The sequence below is a fragment of the Physeter macrocephalus genome, chromosome 9 (genome assembly GCF_002837175.3).
Source record: "Physeter macrocephalus isolate SW-GA chromosome 9, ASM283717v5, whole genome shotgun sequence".
NCBI lineage: Eukaryota > Metazoa > Chordata > Mammalia > Artiodactyla > Physeteridae > Physeter > Physeter macrocephalus.
The window spans coordinates 99055258-99072848 of NC_041222.1; the positions used below are offsets into that span (position 1 = coordinate 99055258).

A 17591-nucleotide genomic window follows, 5' to 3' on the forward strand; every position below is an offset into this window, starting at 1 on the left:
CTTCCTTAAAATCTGAACTCAGAGAACTCTGTGCAATGCGCAAATTTCCTCAGACACCCCTTATCTTCCTCATTAGCCTCAGTTATGACTGCAGACTGAGGACAGCATTCTTGAAGGCTTTCTAATACTTTAAAGCCACTTCTCTTTCAAAGCCTATGCCATAAAATTGGACACTTTTTCCCCTTGAGAATCATGAAAATGAACTATCTTGAAGTCCAGGTTTCACTATTTCTGATTATGTCACAGCCTGAAAACAGATGAATTCCATTTGAAATTTCTTGGCTTAAAACAAACAAAAAACACTCTACTTGATTAAGGATACCAGTTATACTGATATTCAGTAACTTAACTATCAATACATATTTTTTGTTTGTGCTTTTGGATATATCTGAGAGATACGGTATAACCCAAATACATGCTGCTCAACCATGCTTCCCTGCCCCATCTCAGCCCTAGTTCAAAAGCCCAGAACTGGCTGCAGGAAACCCCTTAATATAACTAAAAACTAGAAAAATAACTCTCTACTCAAGTTCAGTATAAAACATTTCACTTAAGCCAATTTATTAAGTCTGTTTTAGTCCATGATACCACAACATTAAAGTCTCAAAGTCATTTACCCTTTGGGATCAAGAAGGTCTCTAACTTTTTCATTGTAAATTTCCATATAGGACACTTCTACTTTAAAACTCTGCTCTTCGTTTTCCTCTTTCTGGGTTCGTTCAAAGAGTCCACTGCAAAGTCTTGGGATTAATCCAGGTTGGTCAGCTGTGCCCATCATGGTGTAAGATTTTCCAGATCCTAAAAAATGGAAATCATAGTTATTACTGTCTCCTTGAGAAGTTTAAATACACAGCCCTCTTTCCATTGCTCATAATAAAATCCTAGCACTTAGTAAAATGCCCCAAATGAGGAATATACCCAAATATAATGATGACACTAGTAAGTAGAGAAGCTTTCCAATTATACATGTAGAAGTCAAAAGTACACATCCTTTAGGAAGAAAATAAAAACCTCTTTAACTATCATCATACTTAAAAAAAAAAAAAAAAGACCTAAAATGACTGAAAAATTGTGAGGTCAGAATAGTTTCCTAAAATTGAACTGGAAAGATCCATACGATGAATACTATGTGCCTGCTTCCAACCACTAATCATAGCATAAAAAATGTACGTCATCCCTACAGGCCCCAGAGCAAATTAACTTACTACCACTACCCTTTGGCAACAGTGTAGAAATCAGAGTCATCTTCTTTTTCTACTACAAAATTATTTTCTCCTATGTACCAAAAACACATATTCATTAAAGAAAATTTAGAAAGCACAGGAAAATAGAGAGGAAAAAATTAAATCACTCATAGTCCTAACAAGTCTTGAAAATATCATAACCATTTTTCCATGAAGAATAGTTTTCGGGGCTTCCCTGGCGGCGCAGTGGTTGAGAGTCCGCCTGCCGATGCAGGGGACGCAGGTTCGTGCCCCGGTCCGGGAAGATCCCACCTGCCGCGGAGCGGCTGGGCCCGTGAGCCATGGCCGCTGAGCCTGCGCGTCCGGAGCCTGTGCTCCGCAACGGGAGAGGCCACAACAGTGAGAGGCCCGTGTACCGCAAAAAAAAAAAAAAAAAAAAAAAAGTTTTCAATTGGACAAACTATACGATATACCCTTATAAAAGTGACTCCTTCACTTTAAATCGATTTCTTTCCTGTTGACCACAGAAGTATAGAAGTCAAAACACTCCTTTATCAATCACAACTGATAAGATGCTAGCAATATGTATTCTTTTTGGTATTTTCTTTGTTAGGATCTTTAAAGTTAAAAAAAAAAAAAAAAACAGATTATTTAACAATTACCAGTCTGTCCATAGGCAAAGATACATGCATTGTAGCCATCAAAAGCATTCTGAAGGATATTCTCCCCAAGGCACTTGAAAACATCATCTTGACCTGAAAGAATGACAGAGGAAAAGGTAGGATGTTTTCAGCCAAAACTACATATGAACAATTAAAAAACAAAAAACAAACAAAACTCTCAAAAATGCACTTTTTTTCTCAGCTTGTTTATCTACCAAACAAGATTTTTAAACTTGATGAATGCTTCCAAAGACTTATGTCTTTCAGATATTTCTAGTTAGCACATAACAGAAAATGAGTGAAAAGTTCCTGATAATATGAACTTGAATCAACACCGGCCAAAAAAAACCAATGAACTGCTAATTTTATAAACAGTGATTATAAATATCTGAAATGTATACTTGGGACCTAGGTGGACCTGAATTTAACTATGTACCACTCAGCCAATGCTTTATTCAGTGTGTACTAAAGTTCAAAATAATCATATATATCAATTCCCTCTCCTTTTCCTCAATGATAATGTTTAATTACAGGGTCTACAATACATACCAGCTGGGAGAGGGAGGAAGGTCTGGGACATTTCTTCTAGCTTTCAACCATGGACATAAATAGTAGGGTCCAATTCCCCTCCACAGGCTAAATTAAATATGTCAATAACCAAACGTGACCTTGACAAGTTATTCAACCTCTTTGGGTCCTGAACATAATATGAAAGAACTGGATGCTGTTATGCTTGTTACATTTTGAACGCTATAAACAGCATTCCATTAGGTCTCACTTTCTAGTTCATTTACCAGATCAATTCATCCTCATCACACTTCTGATTCTGAAGCAATCCTTATAGTTATCACTGGGCCAGCCAGCCCAAATTAACCTTAACTTTTGGAAACAGCCGTAGTACTACTGTTTTTCATGATAAAGGCCAATACAATATGACACCCAATATTTAAAAGATTGCTTAGAAACGGGTGTCATAAGCAGTTAGGAATAAAGGAAATATACGGTTATCATTGTAGTCTTTTTTTTTTTTAGTTTTTTTTTTTTAATTTGGCTGTCGCTGTGGTCTTAAACTTGTAGTGAAAAGGGGCTTGAGACAGTCATCATTGAGGAGAATAAAAGAATAGACTCCCAGAGCAAATTTAGAGAGAATATGGCATATTCCTCTCCATTAAAGAGGGAAAAAGGGGACTTGCCTGGTGGTCCAGTGGTTAAGAATCCACCTTCCAATGCAGGGGATGCAAGTTTGATCCCTGGTCGGGGAACTAAGATCCCACGTGCCGCGGAGCAACTGAGCCCTTATGCCTCAACTACTGAGCCCGTGTGCCTCACCTAGAGAGAAGCCCACATGCCACAACAAGGAGCCCGCTTGCTCTGGAGCCCGGCACCACAACTAGAGAGAAGCCCACGCACCACAATGAAGAGCCTGTGCGCCGCAATGAAAGATCCCACATGCCACAATGAAGATCCTGCAGGCCACAACGAAGATCCTGCAACTAAGACCCACCTCAGCCAAAAATAAAATTAAAAAAAAAAAAAAAGAGTGAAAAGGGACACTGAAAGCCTAAGTGATTTACTGAAAGTCAGAGACAGGAGTGGAGCTTGGATTAAGCTCAAGGTTTCCTTTCCTCCTTGGCTAGAGTTCTTTCATTACACCAAGCTGCCTCTCTAGACCATATTACAAACATCTAAGGGAATCTACGTAGCTATGGTGTGCTATGGTCGCGTGTAAGGCCCAGGGATGCATGTAAGACAACCTCACCGTGTACCCTGTTAATCTAACTTTATCATCTTATACCCACAACAGTGCACCATGAATCTCCCATTTCCCAATCAACGTTAAAACTCTAATAGCAAAGACTGGAGGAAGTTCTCTATGTAGTTTCTAAAATTACACAAAATACTACTATGATACTTTATAGGAAAAATACTAAAACACCTTTCTATATTATCAGTAGTTAATAGGATGCTGGACTCTTACCTGCATACTTTTCTCTGACAGATTCATCCATAGACCAGAAACAATGATCATATGCAAATACCTGTTGAAAAACAAAAATAATAAAGTTTGTATTAAGAACAAAACTGTAACATACTTATAATGTCATAACAGTGTCATAACACTGATAATATTGTTCATAACAGTGAAATAAAAACAACTTCCTGTCTTACAATGGAGGTTAGTTATTTATGGTACAGTCTTACAATAGGCAAGTAAGCACCCTATAGATGATATAGATCTTTATTTCACATGGAAAACTTTTCACAATGTTAAGTGAAAAGGGAGGCGGTTACAAAGCAATATGTATAATATGATGGCTATCAGACACACACACAGTTACATATATAAAAGCTTATTACTGCACGATAAGATTAGTGGTATCTTTGTTTTCTTCTTTATGCTTTTATGTATTCTCTACATTCTTTTCTCATCAGAGAAAACAAAGATTTTTTTTTAAATAAAATGTAAAGATGATTACTACAGCATGTTGAGAACGCAAATTCTTTAAATAAACTATAACATGCCCATGGTCGATACTGTGTAGCTTCAAGAGCATAGAAGACTAAGATTCATATATTAATGTAAAAGCTATGAAAGTCTGGACCATGATCTCATATTTGTACAAAAATCGACATACATAAAAAGTAGGAGGAATATACATTGGAAATATTAGTAATACATATTGCTGCTTCGTGGGATATCACAAACTATTTGTTTTGATCTTTTACTACTTTCTAAATTACTTTTTTTTTTTTTTTTTACTTTCTTTCAAAAGTCTTTTTCACCGATTACATTTTTAATTTTTTGGATTTCATGTTTTACAATTTAGTCTTTTTAAGGATTTTAAGTGTTTTTAAATTCATTTCAGTTTGCATTTCAAACTCCCACTTTTGGAGTTTGTTGCCTCACTTCCTGATGACAGTTTTCCTCTTGTGCTTTGTATGTTAGTTTGCAAGTACATCTGAATTGGGAGTTTGCATTTTATGGTTTACGTGATTGCCTGTTTTTTTCCTCCCCCTTTGGCCCCCCTTTACATGAATGGTTACACTGCCACTCCCAGCTACTGAAGCCCAGATTTGGGTCCTTCCAAAGCCCAATGTCTCTACTCCCTTCTGCTTAACACAGAAATTGGCTCAATGTTGGTGGCCAGAAATCCTTTTATATGTATTTTTTTTTTCCTAAATTTATTTATTTATTTATTTTTGGCTGCATTGGGTCTTCGTTGCTGTGTGCAGGCTTTCTCTAGTTGTGGCGAGCGGGAGCTACTCTTCGTTGTGGTGCGTGGGCTTCTCACTGTCTTCTCACGTGGCTTCTCTTGTTGTGGAGCACAGGCTCTAGGCACGTGGGCTACAGTAGTTGTGGCACATGGGCTCAGTAGTTGTGGCTCACGGGCTTAGTTGCTCCGCGGCATGCGGGATCTTCCCGGACCAGGGCTCGAACCCATGTCCTCTGCATTGGCAGGCGGGTTCTTAACCACTGAGCCACCAGGGAAGCCCCAAAAATCTTTTTTTAAGCCTTCTTTCCTGATGCAGCCTCACCCAAATCAGTGTTCACATGGTGAGCTTCTCTGGTCCTCAACCATACATAGGGTCCCCTCTAGTTTGCAAGGGTTGAACCTCCAATCCTCCGAAAACCTGTGTCTGATCTCAAGGCCCAGTAAATACGCTGCTTCAGCCCCAGCCTGCTGCTAGTCCCTGCAGTGACATATGTTGTTTTTGAATATAATGACATGATTTTAATATTTTAAAATGTCTTATCTGTCCCTGCTATGAGTTTGGAGTTGGCAGAAGAATGTTTCTGTGTGAACTCACAAGGCTATCATATGGACCAGAGGTCTAAGAGTTACATTTTTTTTTAAGGAAATGAGATTAGGATGGTAAATTAAGTGTACATGCCTATATCCACCTCTACTTGAAATTAACGCAAAATGATGGAAAGAGGGAGGGAAAGAGCCTAAAAGGGAAAAAAGGGGGGAAAGGAGAGCAAGTGTTTGAAAGCAAGATTGCTCGCTTATACCTGGACCAGAAATTGAGACTCCCTGAAAAACAGCTGCAATGAGACTGGTGCGGCGGGAGGTGGGGACCACAGGGAGAGCACAGGCCAAATCACTGCAGGAGGAGATGGCTGCAAAGCTAAGAGCAATTCCAGGAGTGCAGCAGGAAAACAGCTCAGGGAGTGGCTAGGGGCCCTGGGGGCAACCAAAAGGGCAACTGGCTAGAAACACCTTTAGAGCAAGGAAGGATCAGAACCCCCACATCTTTGTGCAAAACAGTGGCACGAGGCATTTGTTCCCTGGGGTGGGGCAGTGATGGGGAAGCAAGGCCAAAAAGGTAGGCAGAAGCCCAATGACGGACAACACCCTGGAGGAGGTGGGAACCCTGGAGCCTCAGCACTATGTGGTACATTACTAATCCTCAACATTTTTCCAGAGCTAAACATGTGTCTGTCGATAGTGGTGGCTCCCTATGCTAGCAATTCTCCAACAGAGAGAGGAGGAAAAGAAGAAGGAAGATGGAAGGTGGTCCCAAAGGACTGTGGATCAAAACCTCCAGTGGGGGCTGCTTTTCCAGCTACACTAGTCAGCAGGGAGAGATCAAATAAGATGTGAAGCTCACATTAAGTTTCTTCTGTTCTAGCGTTCAGCTCTCATCTCTCAGCACTTGATTTGATTCTTCTCTTACCGAGGTTTAGTGGACACCATCCTGATTCTTTGCTTGTAAGCTTAGCTCACACTTGAACAGTCCATCTGTGTGCACATCTCAGAGATCAGGCTCTAAGTGGCACTCCTCTCCCTACGACTGCGGGTTTTTCCTTTCTTTTCTTTCTTTTTTAAATTCAGGGAGTTCTTTCACAATTCTTGTTCTCAATTCCAGTAGAGAAGCCACCGTTAAAGTAATCGCCCCAACGGCTGATACTACACGGGAGGCCCTGGGGTACAATGAAGTCAAGAAGCTGGTGACCAGCAGGTGGGCAGCTGGGAGCTGAACCCAGCCTTTGAGCCCTTTGTCTACTCCCCACCAGGCCCTTCGCCACAGGCTGGATTCGCTCTCTTCCCCAGTTACAGGCAGGTGCCACAGCCTGGTACAAAGTTGGGAACTAGGAATGCTTAGTTCTTGTTTACTAACAGCACTGAATGGTCCTCTTTAAGTTTCAGGAACTTTGTAAATTATTACAGGTACCTTCCAGCCACAGATTTCCTAAAAGAGACAAGCCCTTTTCTTCCTAAATAAACATTTTTCCTTTAAAATTAAGAAAAAAAAAAAAAAAACTTTAAGTAACAGAGAAGAAACACACATTCATTATAACAAGTCAAATAACACCAAAACATAAGGAATAAAGGTCTCCCATTCACCAAGCATTTTCTCCTTAGAGGGAACCACCATGTTAATAATGTGGTGTTGGCCCTTCCATATTTTTTATGTCAACACATTTTCTCTAAACGTTAAGATACAGTTGTATTAAATAAAACAGGAAGAGTTTTTAAATAGTCATGTAATGTTTCCTCACATTTTTACTGCAATCTCCAGCCTCTGCTCCATCAAAAATTAAGAAAACAAAAATAATCTGGCATCTTTTCACAGAAAAGATAAAACTAATGAAATTAGTTCTACATATATAAAGAAGTCAGTGCCATATTAAACTTTTTTTTTTAATCATTCAAAGTCCCAACAGACAAGTCTATACATACTTTAGCAACAATAATAGAGAATGGAATTACAGTTCAACCACGGACTCTTAAACCAAACTCCAAGAATGTAGATAAAAATCTAAATTTCCTGGAAAATTCCAGAGAATGATCAATTCAGTAATACAATAATTCAATAATACAGCACAACTACATTCCCTAAGAGATACAGGAACTGACCCACCCCACCGAAGTTTCTTTAGAATCTGGGCTCAAATCTCAGATGAAAGCATATTCCCTTGAGGAAGCTGTGGGCCAGGGCAGGTTTCCGTTGGCCTGAGAATGTGTCCCCAGCTGTCCCAGGAGCAACATGGATGAGTCTGCCTGCTATGGTTCTGACCACAGTATGGAACGAGCAGTTTTGAGCCAATCCACGGCAAACAGCAGGGCACAAAAGGAATCTGTGTTGTAGCTGCCAGGAGACTGGACAGAATTGGTCAAAGTACAAATACAGCTTTTCTATAAACCTCTTACACCAATAAATGGCTTTGGATTTATGAACAGGACAGCTTGCATTACTTTTATTTTGTATAAAAATGCCAGAGAAAATATTTTTATTTTTGAGAAGGAAATTACCAGTGCTTCAAAAATATGCCCATAAGACCTTTACAATCATCACATAATAAACCAAATCTCTTACCTTTGGCTGGCTTCTGAGTTCCCAAAAGAGATGTCATCAATGACATGAAAGAAAAGAGAAAGGGTTTAAAATTTTTTTTTTTAGTTAGAAGATGCTTTTTGAAGGGTAAAATAATAAACATCATGTAAATCTTTATTAAGAATACAAAATATTAACTTTGAAATCATATAGCAGTTTGAAATAAAGGATAAATTAATATCTATTAGCTAGTAGGATAGGGTGCTAATTATAGAAAACTAACATATCTCTCAGGTAGAAGAAAGAGTATCTGAGCACCAGATAATTTTTAAAGTCCTAATATTTCTGCTTTCTACCTTTTGCTTATCCTTGTATACAACTTGTAAATGTTTTTTAAAAATCCTTTACTTTTTGGCATCTGATTTTACTTCCAAGCAGTCTTTTCTGCTTTGATAAAGCAGCAGCTTTATCTGGTCTATCTATATAGGACCTTCTGCCAAAAAATTCTGTTCTAAGAAAAAAAGGTTAAAGGAACAACTAATTTTTTGCCAGTGAGTGACCACTTACTCAGTTACTCACTTACTAATTATTCCTCTATGCTGACCCAGGTGCCTCCAACCTCCCTCCCTCTGAAAATGCCACTAGCTTACATCTCCTCAGGGTACAGGAATATAACTCAATCCAGTATAATTTTGAGATAGTTTTAAACTTAGAAGCTGTAAGAGAAGCACACAGAGCTCCCTTCACCCAAACTCACCAATTGTTAATACTGTCACGGCTGCTATGTCATTCTCACCCCCTCCCTCTCTCCCCTCTTCTATGTATAGATACACACACACATACACACATTATTTTCTCTTGACCATCTGAAGGTAAGTTACAGACATGCCCCTTCAGCCCTAAACACTTCCATGTATAACTAACTCATAAAAACAATGATGTTCACTCACACAACCATGGGAATAACTGGCCCGTCTCAGAGGATCAAAATGCCAAGTGAAACCTGAAACTTGAAAGGAAACTATGGAAATACTTCAAATGTCTGGACATCTTGTGCCTTTGTCTTATAAAATTTTCTTCTAAATTTAATATTTATTTGTATCAAATGATTTCAGATAAGAAGAGTAAATCACCAAGGAAAGTAGCAAATGAGTGACACCTGTCTAACAGATTTTGGCGTAACAGCCAATGTGACTAACACATAAAAGAAAATAATTTCTCTGAGATAGGAGATATGGGGAAACTTCCAAACAAAAAGACCTGGGAAATACCAGTAGAGATGACTAACATACGCTATCATCTTTTTGTAGGTATTTATAAGCAAAGCAGAATCTCATCAGTTTCAGAAGGCACAGTTATGAGCCCCGCTGGAGGAAAGAACAGGGCCAGCATATATGAAATGCCCACATTAGGCCAGGTACACTGTATGCTACTTCATTTAACTTTCACAATAACTTTGAAAGGTGCTATTATCATTACAGTTTTACAGATGAAAAACTTAAGGCTCAAGAGTTAAATGACCTGTCCAAGACACAATAATAATCAGTGATGAATCTGGGATGCAAAAGTAGGTCTTCCGAATCCCAAGTCCATGTTTTCTTCCTCTCCCACACTGGTCAAAACAGTCTCATCAAGTTTCTCCTAGACTTAAGAATCTATGAGTCATACATTAACAACTGCTCCTGGTAACAGAAACATTTCCCAATGTATTAATTTCCTCCATTCTAATTATTACCCAATAAAAGGACACCACTTGGTGCTTATGCCAGTGTAAGTTTACTTATTCATTATATTTATAAAAACTCCAGACTGTCTTTTCTGAGAGGAAAAATAAGATGTTTAGCATGTTATTTTAATTTTAAGTAAAACATTTTTATACAAAAATCAGCTCTTCCTAAAAGACAACCAACAAATATGAAATTCAACAATATATGATACACAGCAGAAGAATCCATGGGACTAACCTGAATGTAGAACATGATAATAAAAACAGAAACAAACCAGTAAATTAATTACAGAGCTAAGTTTCCAGCTAGGGATTCTGGTGGCTCTAACAGTAATGCTCAAATAACCTACAGAGCCACTGGAAACCCAAAGATGTAATTACAGCTCTGTACAAAAATAAATAAGTAAATTAATTAATTAAACAAAACCTTTCAACTTGTAGCTGCAATCCAATACGGCAATGCCTCACTATTCCAAAATCCCTTATTTAGAAACCTCAGCTATCCAGATCACAGTGGAGATTTAAGAAGCAGAGAAAACCAGCCCCTTGACCAATCAAAAGAGATGTCATAAAGTAGAAGCATGAGAGTCTGAATTTCTGAGTTTCTGTCGTTGTTGTTACTTAAGTTCATTTTGAATTTCCACACTTACAAAAAGTTCCAAAAACAGTACAAAGAACTCCCGTGTACCCTTCACCCAGCCTCCCCAAATGATAACATCTTATTAAAACCACAGTTACAATTATCAAAACCAGGAAATTAACCATCAACACAAGATTTATGAAATAATCTAGAGCCAACCTTACACAAATTTCTTCCCAACTGCCCCCGTGATGTCCTTTTTCAGGTCCAGGATCACACACTGCAGTTGTCACGCCTCCTCCAATTGGGGATGGTTTGTCTCTCATGACCCTGACACCTGGAGAGTCCTGGGCAGTTATTCTGTAAAATGTCCCTCAATCTGGGTTTGTCTAATGCTTCCCCATGACTAAATTCAGGTTATGCATTTTGACAGGCACCACAGAAGCAAGGCTGGGCCCTTCTAAGTACATCAATACCAGAAGGCACATCACTATGGAGAACAGTATGGAGGTTCCTTAAAAAACTAAAAATGAGACTTACCATATGATCTAGGAATCCCACTCCTGGGCATATATCCAGAAAAGACAAAAACTCTAATTCGAAAGATACACACACACCAATGTTCACAGCAGCACTATTTAAAATAGCCAATGGGCTTCCCTGGTGGCTCAGTGGTTGAGAGTCCGCCTGCCGATGCAGGGGACATGGGTTCGTGCCCTGGTCCGGGAAGATCCCACATGCCGCAGAGCAGCTAGGCCCGTGAGCCATGGCCGCTGAGCCTGCGCGTCCGGAGCCTGTGCTCCGCAATGGGAGAGGCCACAACAGTGAGAGGCCCGCGTACCAAAAAAAAAAAAAAAAATAGCCAAGACATGGAAGCAACCTAAATGTCCATAGACAGATGAATGGATGAAGAAGACGTGGCACAGATATACAATGGAATATTACTCAGCCATAAAAAAGAATGAAATAATGCCATTTGCAGCAACATGGATGGACCGAGAGATTATCATTCTAAGTGAACTCAGAAAGAGAAAGACAAATATCATATATCACTTACATGTGGAATCTTAAAGAATGACACAAATGAACGTATTTACAAAATAGACTCACAGACACAGAAAACAAACTATGGTTACCAAAAGGGAAGGGAGGGGAGGGATAAATTGGGAATTTGGGATTAACGGATATACACTACTATGTACAAAAATAGATAAACAACAAGGTCCTACTGTATAGCACACAGAACTATACTCAATATCTTGTAACAGCCTATAATGGAAAAGAATCTCTTTGCTGTACACCTGAAATATTGTAAATCAACTATACGTCAATTAAAAAAATACCAGAAGGTACATGATGTTGTCCAAATCTCACTGCTGATGATGGTAACTCTGGTCACTGGTTACAGTTGTATCTACCAGGTCTCTCCACTGTAACATTACTAGTTTTCCCTCTGTACCTTTCTTGGGGTGAGGGGGGGTGGTGGTGATATTTTAAGACCATGTAATCACCCTTTCTCATCATACTTTCACCCATGAATTTTAGCATCCATTGACGAGTCTTGCCCACAACAATTACTGTTCCCCAAATTGTGATTGTCTCGTTACTGAGATGTTAATCTTGATCCCAGGTGGATCAAGATGGGTAGATGTGCTTTTTAGGAAGATGATGTTTCAGGAGACAACAAATGATTTGATTACATATTTTGTAGTTTTATTTTATTTTATTTTAGGCCATGCCACGTGGCTTGCAGAATCTGAGTTCCCCGACCAGGGATCGAAACCAGGCCCCCTGCGGTGGAAGCGTGGAGTCCCTAACCACTGGACCGCCAGGGAATTCCCTGATTACATATTTTGGATAGAACTGTTTCTGTGAATAAGCTAGTCACCTCCTCCTTTTTACTCACCTGGTTTAGGGGCTTGTGCTCACTTCTCTTTTCAATAATAAATTACACTATAAAATTAAGTCAAATTGTAGTCCTAATCTTTAGAATGCCACAATATGAAGAAATGTAGTGATTATTTAATATAAGTTAATGACCTTTGGGAATTTTTAATCAATACTTCTGACCATGACAAAAATAAAATTGATATTGAGTCCATGAATAAACCACAAAGTACTGTATACGTGTAAAACAAAGCTATATCATAACTATGAGTTATAAATCAATTACCTCTGTCAACTACCAAAATCAAACGTTATATCCACATATCATCACCTCTTTTAACTTTAAAGATTGAAGTTTCTGAAACTTTCACAACTGGAAATATCTGGAATCTCTGTTTTAACAAGATCCCACTCCAACCCGTTCTATAACAGATGTGTTAACATCACAGAGAGTTTATTCTAATACGGCCATACTATGTAAAGGTATTGTTTCCTTTTCGGACTTAAGCTGGCAGTACCAGCAACCAAACAACAATCTGCGTGATGATCATTATTTTTTCTTTGTCATCCCTCCCCCGATGTGCTTTTTCACATAAGGAATAAAGCTGACCTGAGTAAAAATTTAGACACTGACTAGACTCACAAAGGAAGTTCATCAATCTTTGCTGATCTAGCTAACTTTAAGAAGTACAAATGTCACTAAAAGCCCTGGTCACTGTTTCCTCAGCATTTAGAATATTACATTCAATTCTGAAGAATAAATTTTAAAAGCATCACTGATAAAGTAGACTATCTTGGAGAACAGCATTCCAGATGTAGAGGGGTTTAAAAATGATACCACTGATAGAATAAATCAAAGAACTAGAAATATGTAGCCTGGACCAGGGAAGACTAAAACAAGACATGATGCCATCTTTGGTAGGGTCTACTAAAGAAAGTTAAAAGAAAAGGGATAGCTCTTTAATATAAGAATAGTTAGCACTGTATTAAACAGCCAGCTCGCCATTAGTGGAATTATCTGAAGAGAGAACAGGAATGCACTTGATGAGGATGTTGTAGAAGGAATGAGAAGTTACAATGGATTACTTGTACAGCTCTTTGTTTACAAGGAGAAAGCAAACAGTAAGCATTCAACAAGTTATATTCAATATTTCTATCAGGGACACGTGCAGACCACTGGAACATCAGAGGTAACCCAAGCTACAGTTCGAGCATTACCTCCCACATCACAGCCCTAGAAGAGTCCTCCTCTCCAGTGAGCTACTGTCCTTCCTGCATTCCACATGCCGACACTCAGATGATGCCATCCCTCCAACAACTCTGTTTGTTCAAGCCCTCCTCATGTGGGAAAAGCTCAGATCAAATTCTATCTCCCTCAAGAAGCCTTCCATAAGAACCCCAACCAAAAGTGAGTTCTCCTTCCCCCATTCCTATAAGTCAAAACTCTCTACTGCTCATGTGTCACCCATCATTCTCACATTATATAAACTTTTTAATATAAATGGGTCATCTCCTCACTAGACTACAAGCTTCTGAAGGACAGAGTGTGTCTTCTGGCATTTATCAGTATCCAACACAAGGCTTTCTGATTCAGCTAATGCTGTTTAAGCTCTCTAGGTGACCTGGCCCCTCCCTCTATCTCAACCACATCTTGGACCATCTTCCTTTCACTCACTGGCCTTTTCTAATTGGCCCAGTGTACACAGTTTTCTAGTCTCGGGGCTCTCACTCATGATTTTCTTTCTGCCTTGAAATCTTGAAGCTAACTCCTACTCATTTGTAGTTTCTCAGCTTAGGTATTATTTCTCTACATGTATCTTTCTTAAACATCCAATCTAAATTAAGTCATTTATGTTATTCTCAATCACAGTATTCCTGATAGAATAAAAACATTTCTACCACCAACTCTGCTCTCTAAAATCATCTCCAAAACAATAAAGCAAACAAGAAACAAATACAAATGGAATCTTCAATGAAACTAGGAGATAATTATAAATGAAATGTATTACATGAAGACAGAAAATGCATCCACAGAATGCCAGAAAGGGTCAGAAATGAGTGGTGCTGAGTATCCCAGAAGATGGGGGGAAGGGGGCCTAAAAAACAGTAAGAACTTTCAGGTCACTACCTCTGATATATATATCCTTGGAGAAACTTCTTTAAATCAAGACAAAAGACAATTTTCTCCTATTAAAATCTTCCACCCACACAAACTACAATTGGTTGAGAAGAGAGGGACATCCAAAGAATACAGCCACTGAACCGCAACTGGCATATTTCACAATCAGAAAACGTTAGAAAGATGTTTCATAAATTCCATAGTTTCAAGTTACCATATACTGAGATAGCATCACTCAAAGAATACACTATTAACTCAATCAATCATTTGCGAATCATCTGTCAAACACACAAGCAGAGTAAGTTTTAATTCACTGTCCACTTTCACTACAAGGAAGTTTAAATCTGACCAAAGAATTAAATCAATATTGATTCATTTGTGTGGTTTTTTTAAATAAAATATATTTCATATGATATGTTAACAGAGTAATACACATTCATTTTAAAAATTACATGTTAAAATAACTTCAAGGCATGCACAGAGATTAGGATAGATTATTGAAATACTCAGATTTGGACTATTCTAACTTGGAATCCTGGAGATACAAGCTTAGCATAGAGTTATTTTCATGGAATAATAACTGAGCACCAAGCACTACATTAAGTACTTTATATTCATCACAGTAATAACCCTATGAGATAGCCTCATTTTACACTTGAGTTACTTAGCATTCTGAAATTAACACAGCTAGTGGAGGTGGAATTAAGATTCAAACTGGTGTGTGCCTGATCCAAAGCCCACATTCAAGCTGCTGGGGGCAAACACAAGGCACTCAGACAATCACTTCCCCATTTCAAGCTATGGCGAGCATCACTAATGAATCACAACACTCCTGTTCTTCATTAAAAGAAACTTTATAATCTACGGCACCCTTGGAGGGAAGTGCTAAAAAGATCATTAAATATTAAAATAATGCTGGGACTTCCTTGGTGGTCCAGTGGGTAAGACTCCATGCTCCCAATGCAGGGGGCCCGGGTTCGATCCCTGGTCAGGGAACTAGATCCCGCATGCATGCCACAGCTAAGAAGAAGTCCACATGCCGCAACTAAGAGTCCACATGCTGCAACTAAGAGTCCGCATGCCACAACTGAGACCCGGTGCAACATACATACATACTTACATAAATAAATAAATATTTTAAAAAATAAAAAATAGGGCTTCCCTGGTGGTGCAGTGGTTAAGAATCCGCCTGCCAATGCAGGGGACACCAGTTTGATGCCTGGTCTGGGAAGATCCCACATGCCGCGGAGCAACTAAGCCCGTGTGCCACAACTACTGAGCCTGCGCTCTAGAGCCCGTGAGCCACAACTACTGATACTGTGAACCACAACTACTGAACCCCGTACGCCTAGAGCCCATGCTCCGCAACAAGAGAAGCCACCGCAATTAAAAGCCCATGCACCGCAATGAAGAGTAGCCCCCGCTCACTGCAGTTAGAGAAAGCCCATGCGCAGCAACAAAGACCCAAACGCAGCCATAAATAAATAAATAAATAAATTGATTTTTCTTAAAAAGAAATAAAAAAATAATAAAAGAATGCTAAATGTCAGAGAATAAAGCAATTAGAAATAAGATATTTGGAAATTACTTAGAAAATTTACAAAAATAAGTGTCACAAGATGAACAGAATATTTTCACTGTAAGCTTCCAAATCAAATTTGAAATTGTATTTTTAATCAATTTTAATTACACTATTAATATTAATCTCTTCTCCCAAAAACTAACTTGGATTTAACTGCTATATGTCACAGACCCAAATATTCTACCATTTTTCTACTAAAAGTAAAACCTGAAATTTGAAAGGAAAAAAGACACCTATTCTTCACCATACAATTATGGCAGCCTTTTTCTTCTTTTTTTTTTTTTGTAAGCAGGAATTGTGTTTGTTTACCTCATAACATTTCCCAAAAGAAAGGCTTTATGTCACCCAAAATCAACCATGCTTCCATCATTTCCATGTTTGTAAATGTTTATTTTAATAGGAAAAGGAATAACAGAGAAAGTAAAATAAACTAACAAAAGCCTTGGTCATTTGTGGAAAGAAGAAGAGTGAAGACATGAAAAGAGGAAAAGGATTAAGGATTAAGTTGAGGCCACTAGCAGGAAGTGGTAACATTCTACAGCCTAAGAAAAAAGCAGTAGAAATAGATATTTTGAGGAACCAAATATGCCTGGAACAGCAAAACCAGAAATCCCTGTATTAGACAGAAAGGATTCCTTAAACTACAAGCATCTGCACAGTCACCCCGGTTTCTTTATACTTGTGTGGAACTAACTAGCCAATTGGTTAACTGAAGGAAAAATTGACCACCAGTTGGCTGCTGAAGGAAGACTGGAAGAGGAGTTGAGTACTAAATAAATCACAGAGGACTGAGTTCAGTTAAACCTTGGCATTTTCTTAAAAGTTACCAATTCTGATGTCTTTAAAAAATCAATAGTTTTAAAGATATAAATAATCTAATATATTCTAAATATCTGTTTATGTAGTTTTAACAATTTAATTGACATATAATTTATATACCATAAAATCATCCATTTTAAGTGAACAATTCAAAGACTTTTAAGAAATGTGTAGAACTGTGCACCTCCCCGTCCCCCATGCAGTCTAGTTTGAGAACATCTCCGTCCCTCCAAAGAGTTCCCTCGAGCCTGACTGCACTCAATCCCAGGCCCTTCCCCCAGCCGCAAACAACCACTGATCTGCTTTCTGTCCATCTTCTTTTGTGGACATTCCCTATAAATGGAATCATACAATATGTGGTCTTTTGCATCTGGTGTCTTTCACTGAGGCATGTTTTGAGGTTCATCCGTGCTGTAGCATGTTATCAGTTCTCCGTTCCTTTTTATTCCGGGCGAATAGTACTTTGTTTATCCACTCAGTAGTTGATAGGCATTTAGATTGTTTCCGGTTTGGGGCTATTATGAATAGTGCTGCTATGAACATTCAAGAACCAGTCTTTATGTAGACATTTATTTTTATTTCTATATATCTATGCAAGTATAGATACCTAAGAGAAGAACTGTTGGGTCACAGGGTTAGTGCATATCTACCTTTATAGGAAACAATCAAACTGTTTTCCTAAATGTGTGTACCGGGTTACATGTCCACCATCAACATGTGAGAGTCACAGGTGCTCCATACCTTCACCGT

The 17591-nt window shown here is 38.6% G+C and overlaps 1 protein-coding gene across 3 annotated transcripts in view; it reads right to left on the reverse strand.

Moving 5' to 3' along the window:
• KIF13B (kinesin family member 13B) overlaps positions 1-17591 on the reverse strand; it is a 200266-nt gene that overhangs the window by 129083 nt on the left and 53592 nt on the right. For all 3 annotated transcript variants that reach the window (XM_028494229.2, XM_028494228.2, XM_028494227.2), the window contains exons 3-6: positions 8171-8183; positions 3825-3885; positions 1847-1939; positions 618-798 (exon numbers count right to left, since the gene is read on the reverse strand). In XM_028494229.2, coding sequence (XP_028350030.1) covers positions 618-798; positions 1847-1939; positions 3825-3885; positions 8171-8183 — 348 coding nt within the window. The remainder of the gene's footprint in view (positions 1-617; positions 799-1846; positions 1940-3824; positions 3886-8170; positions 8184-17591) is intronic.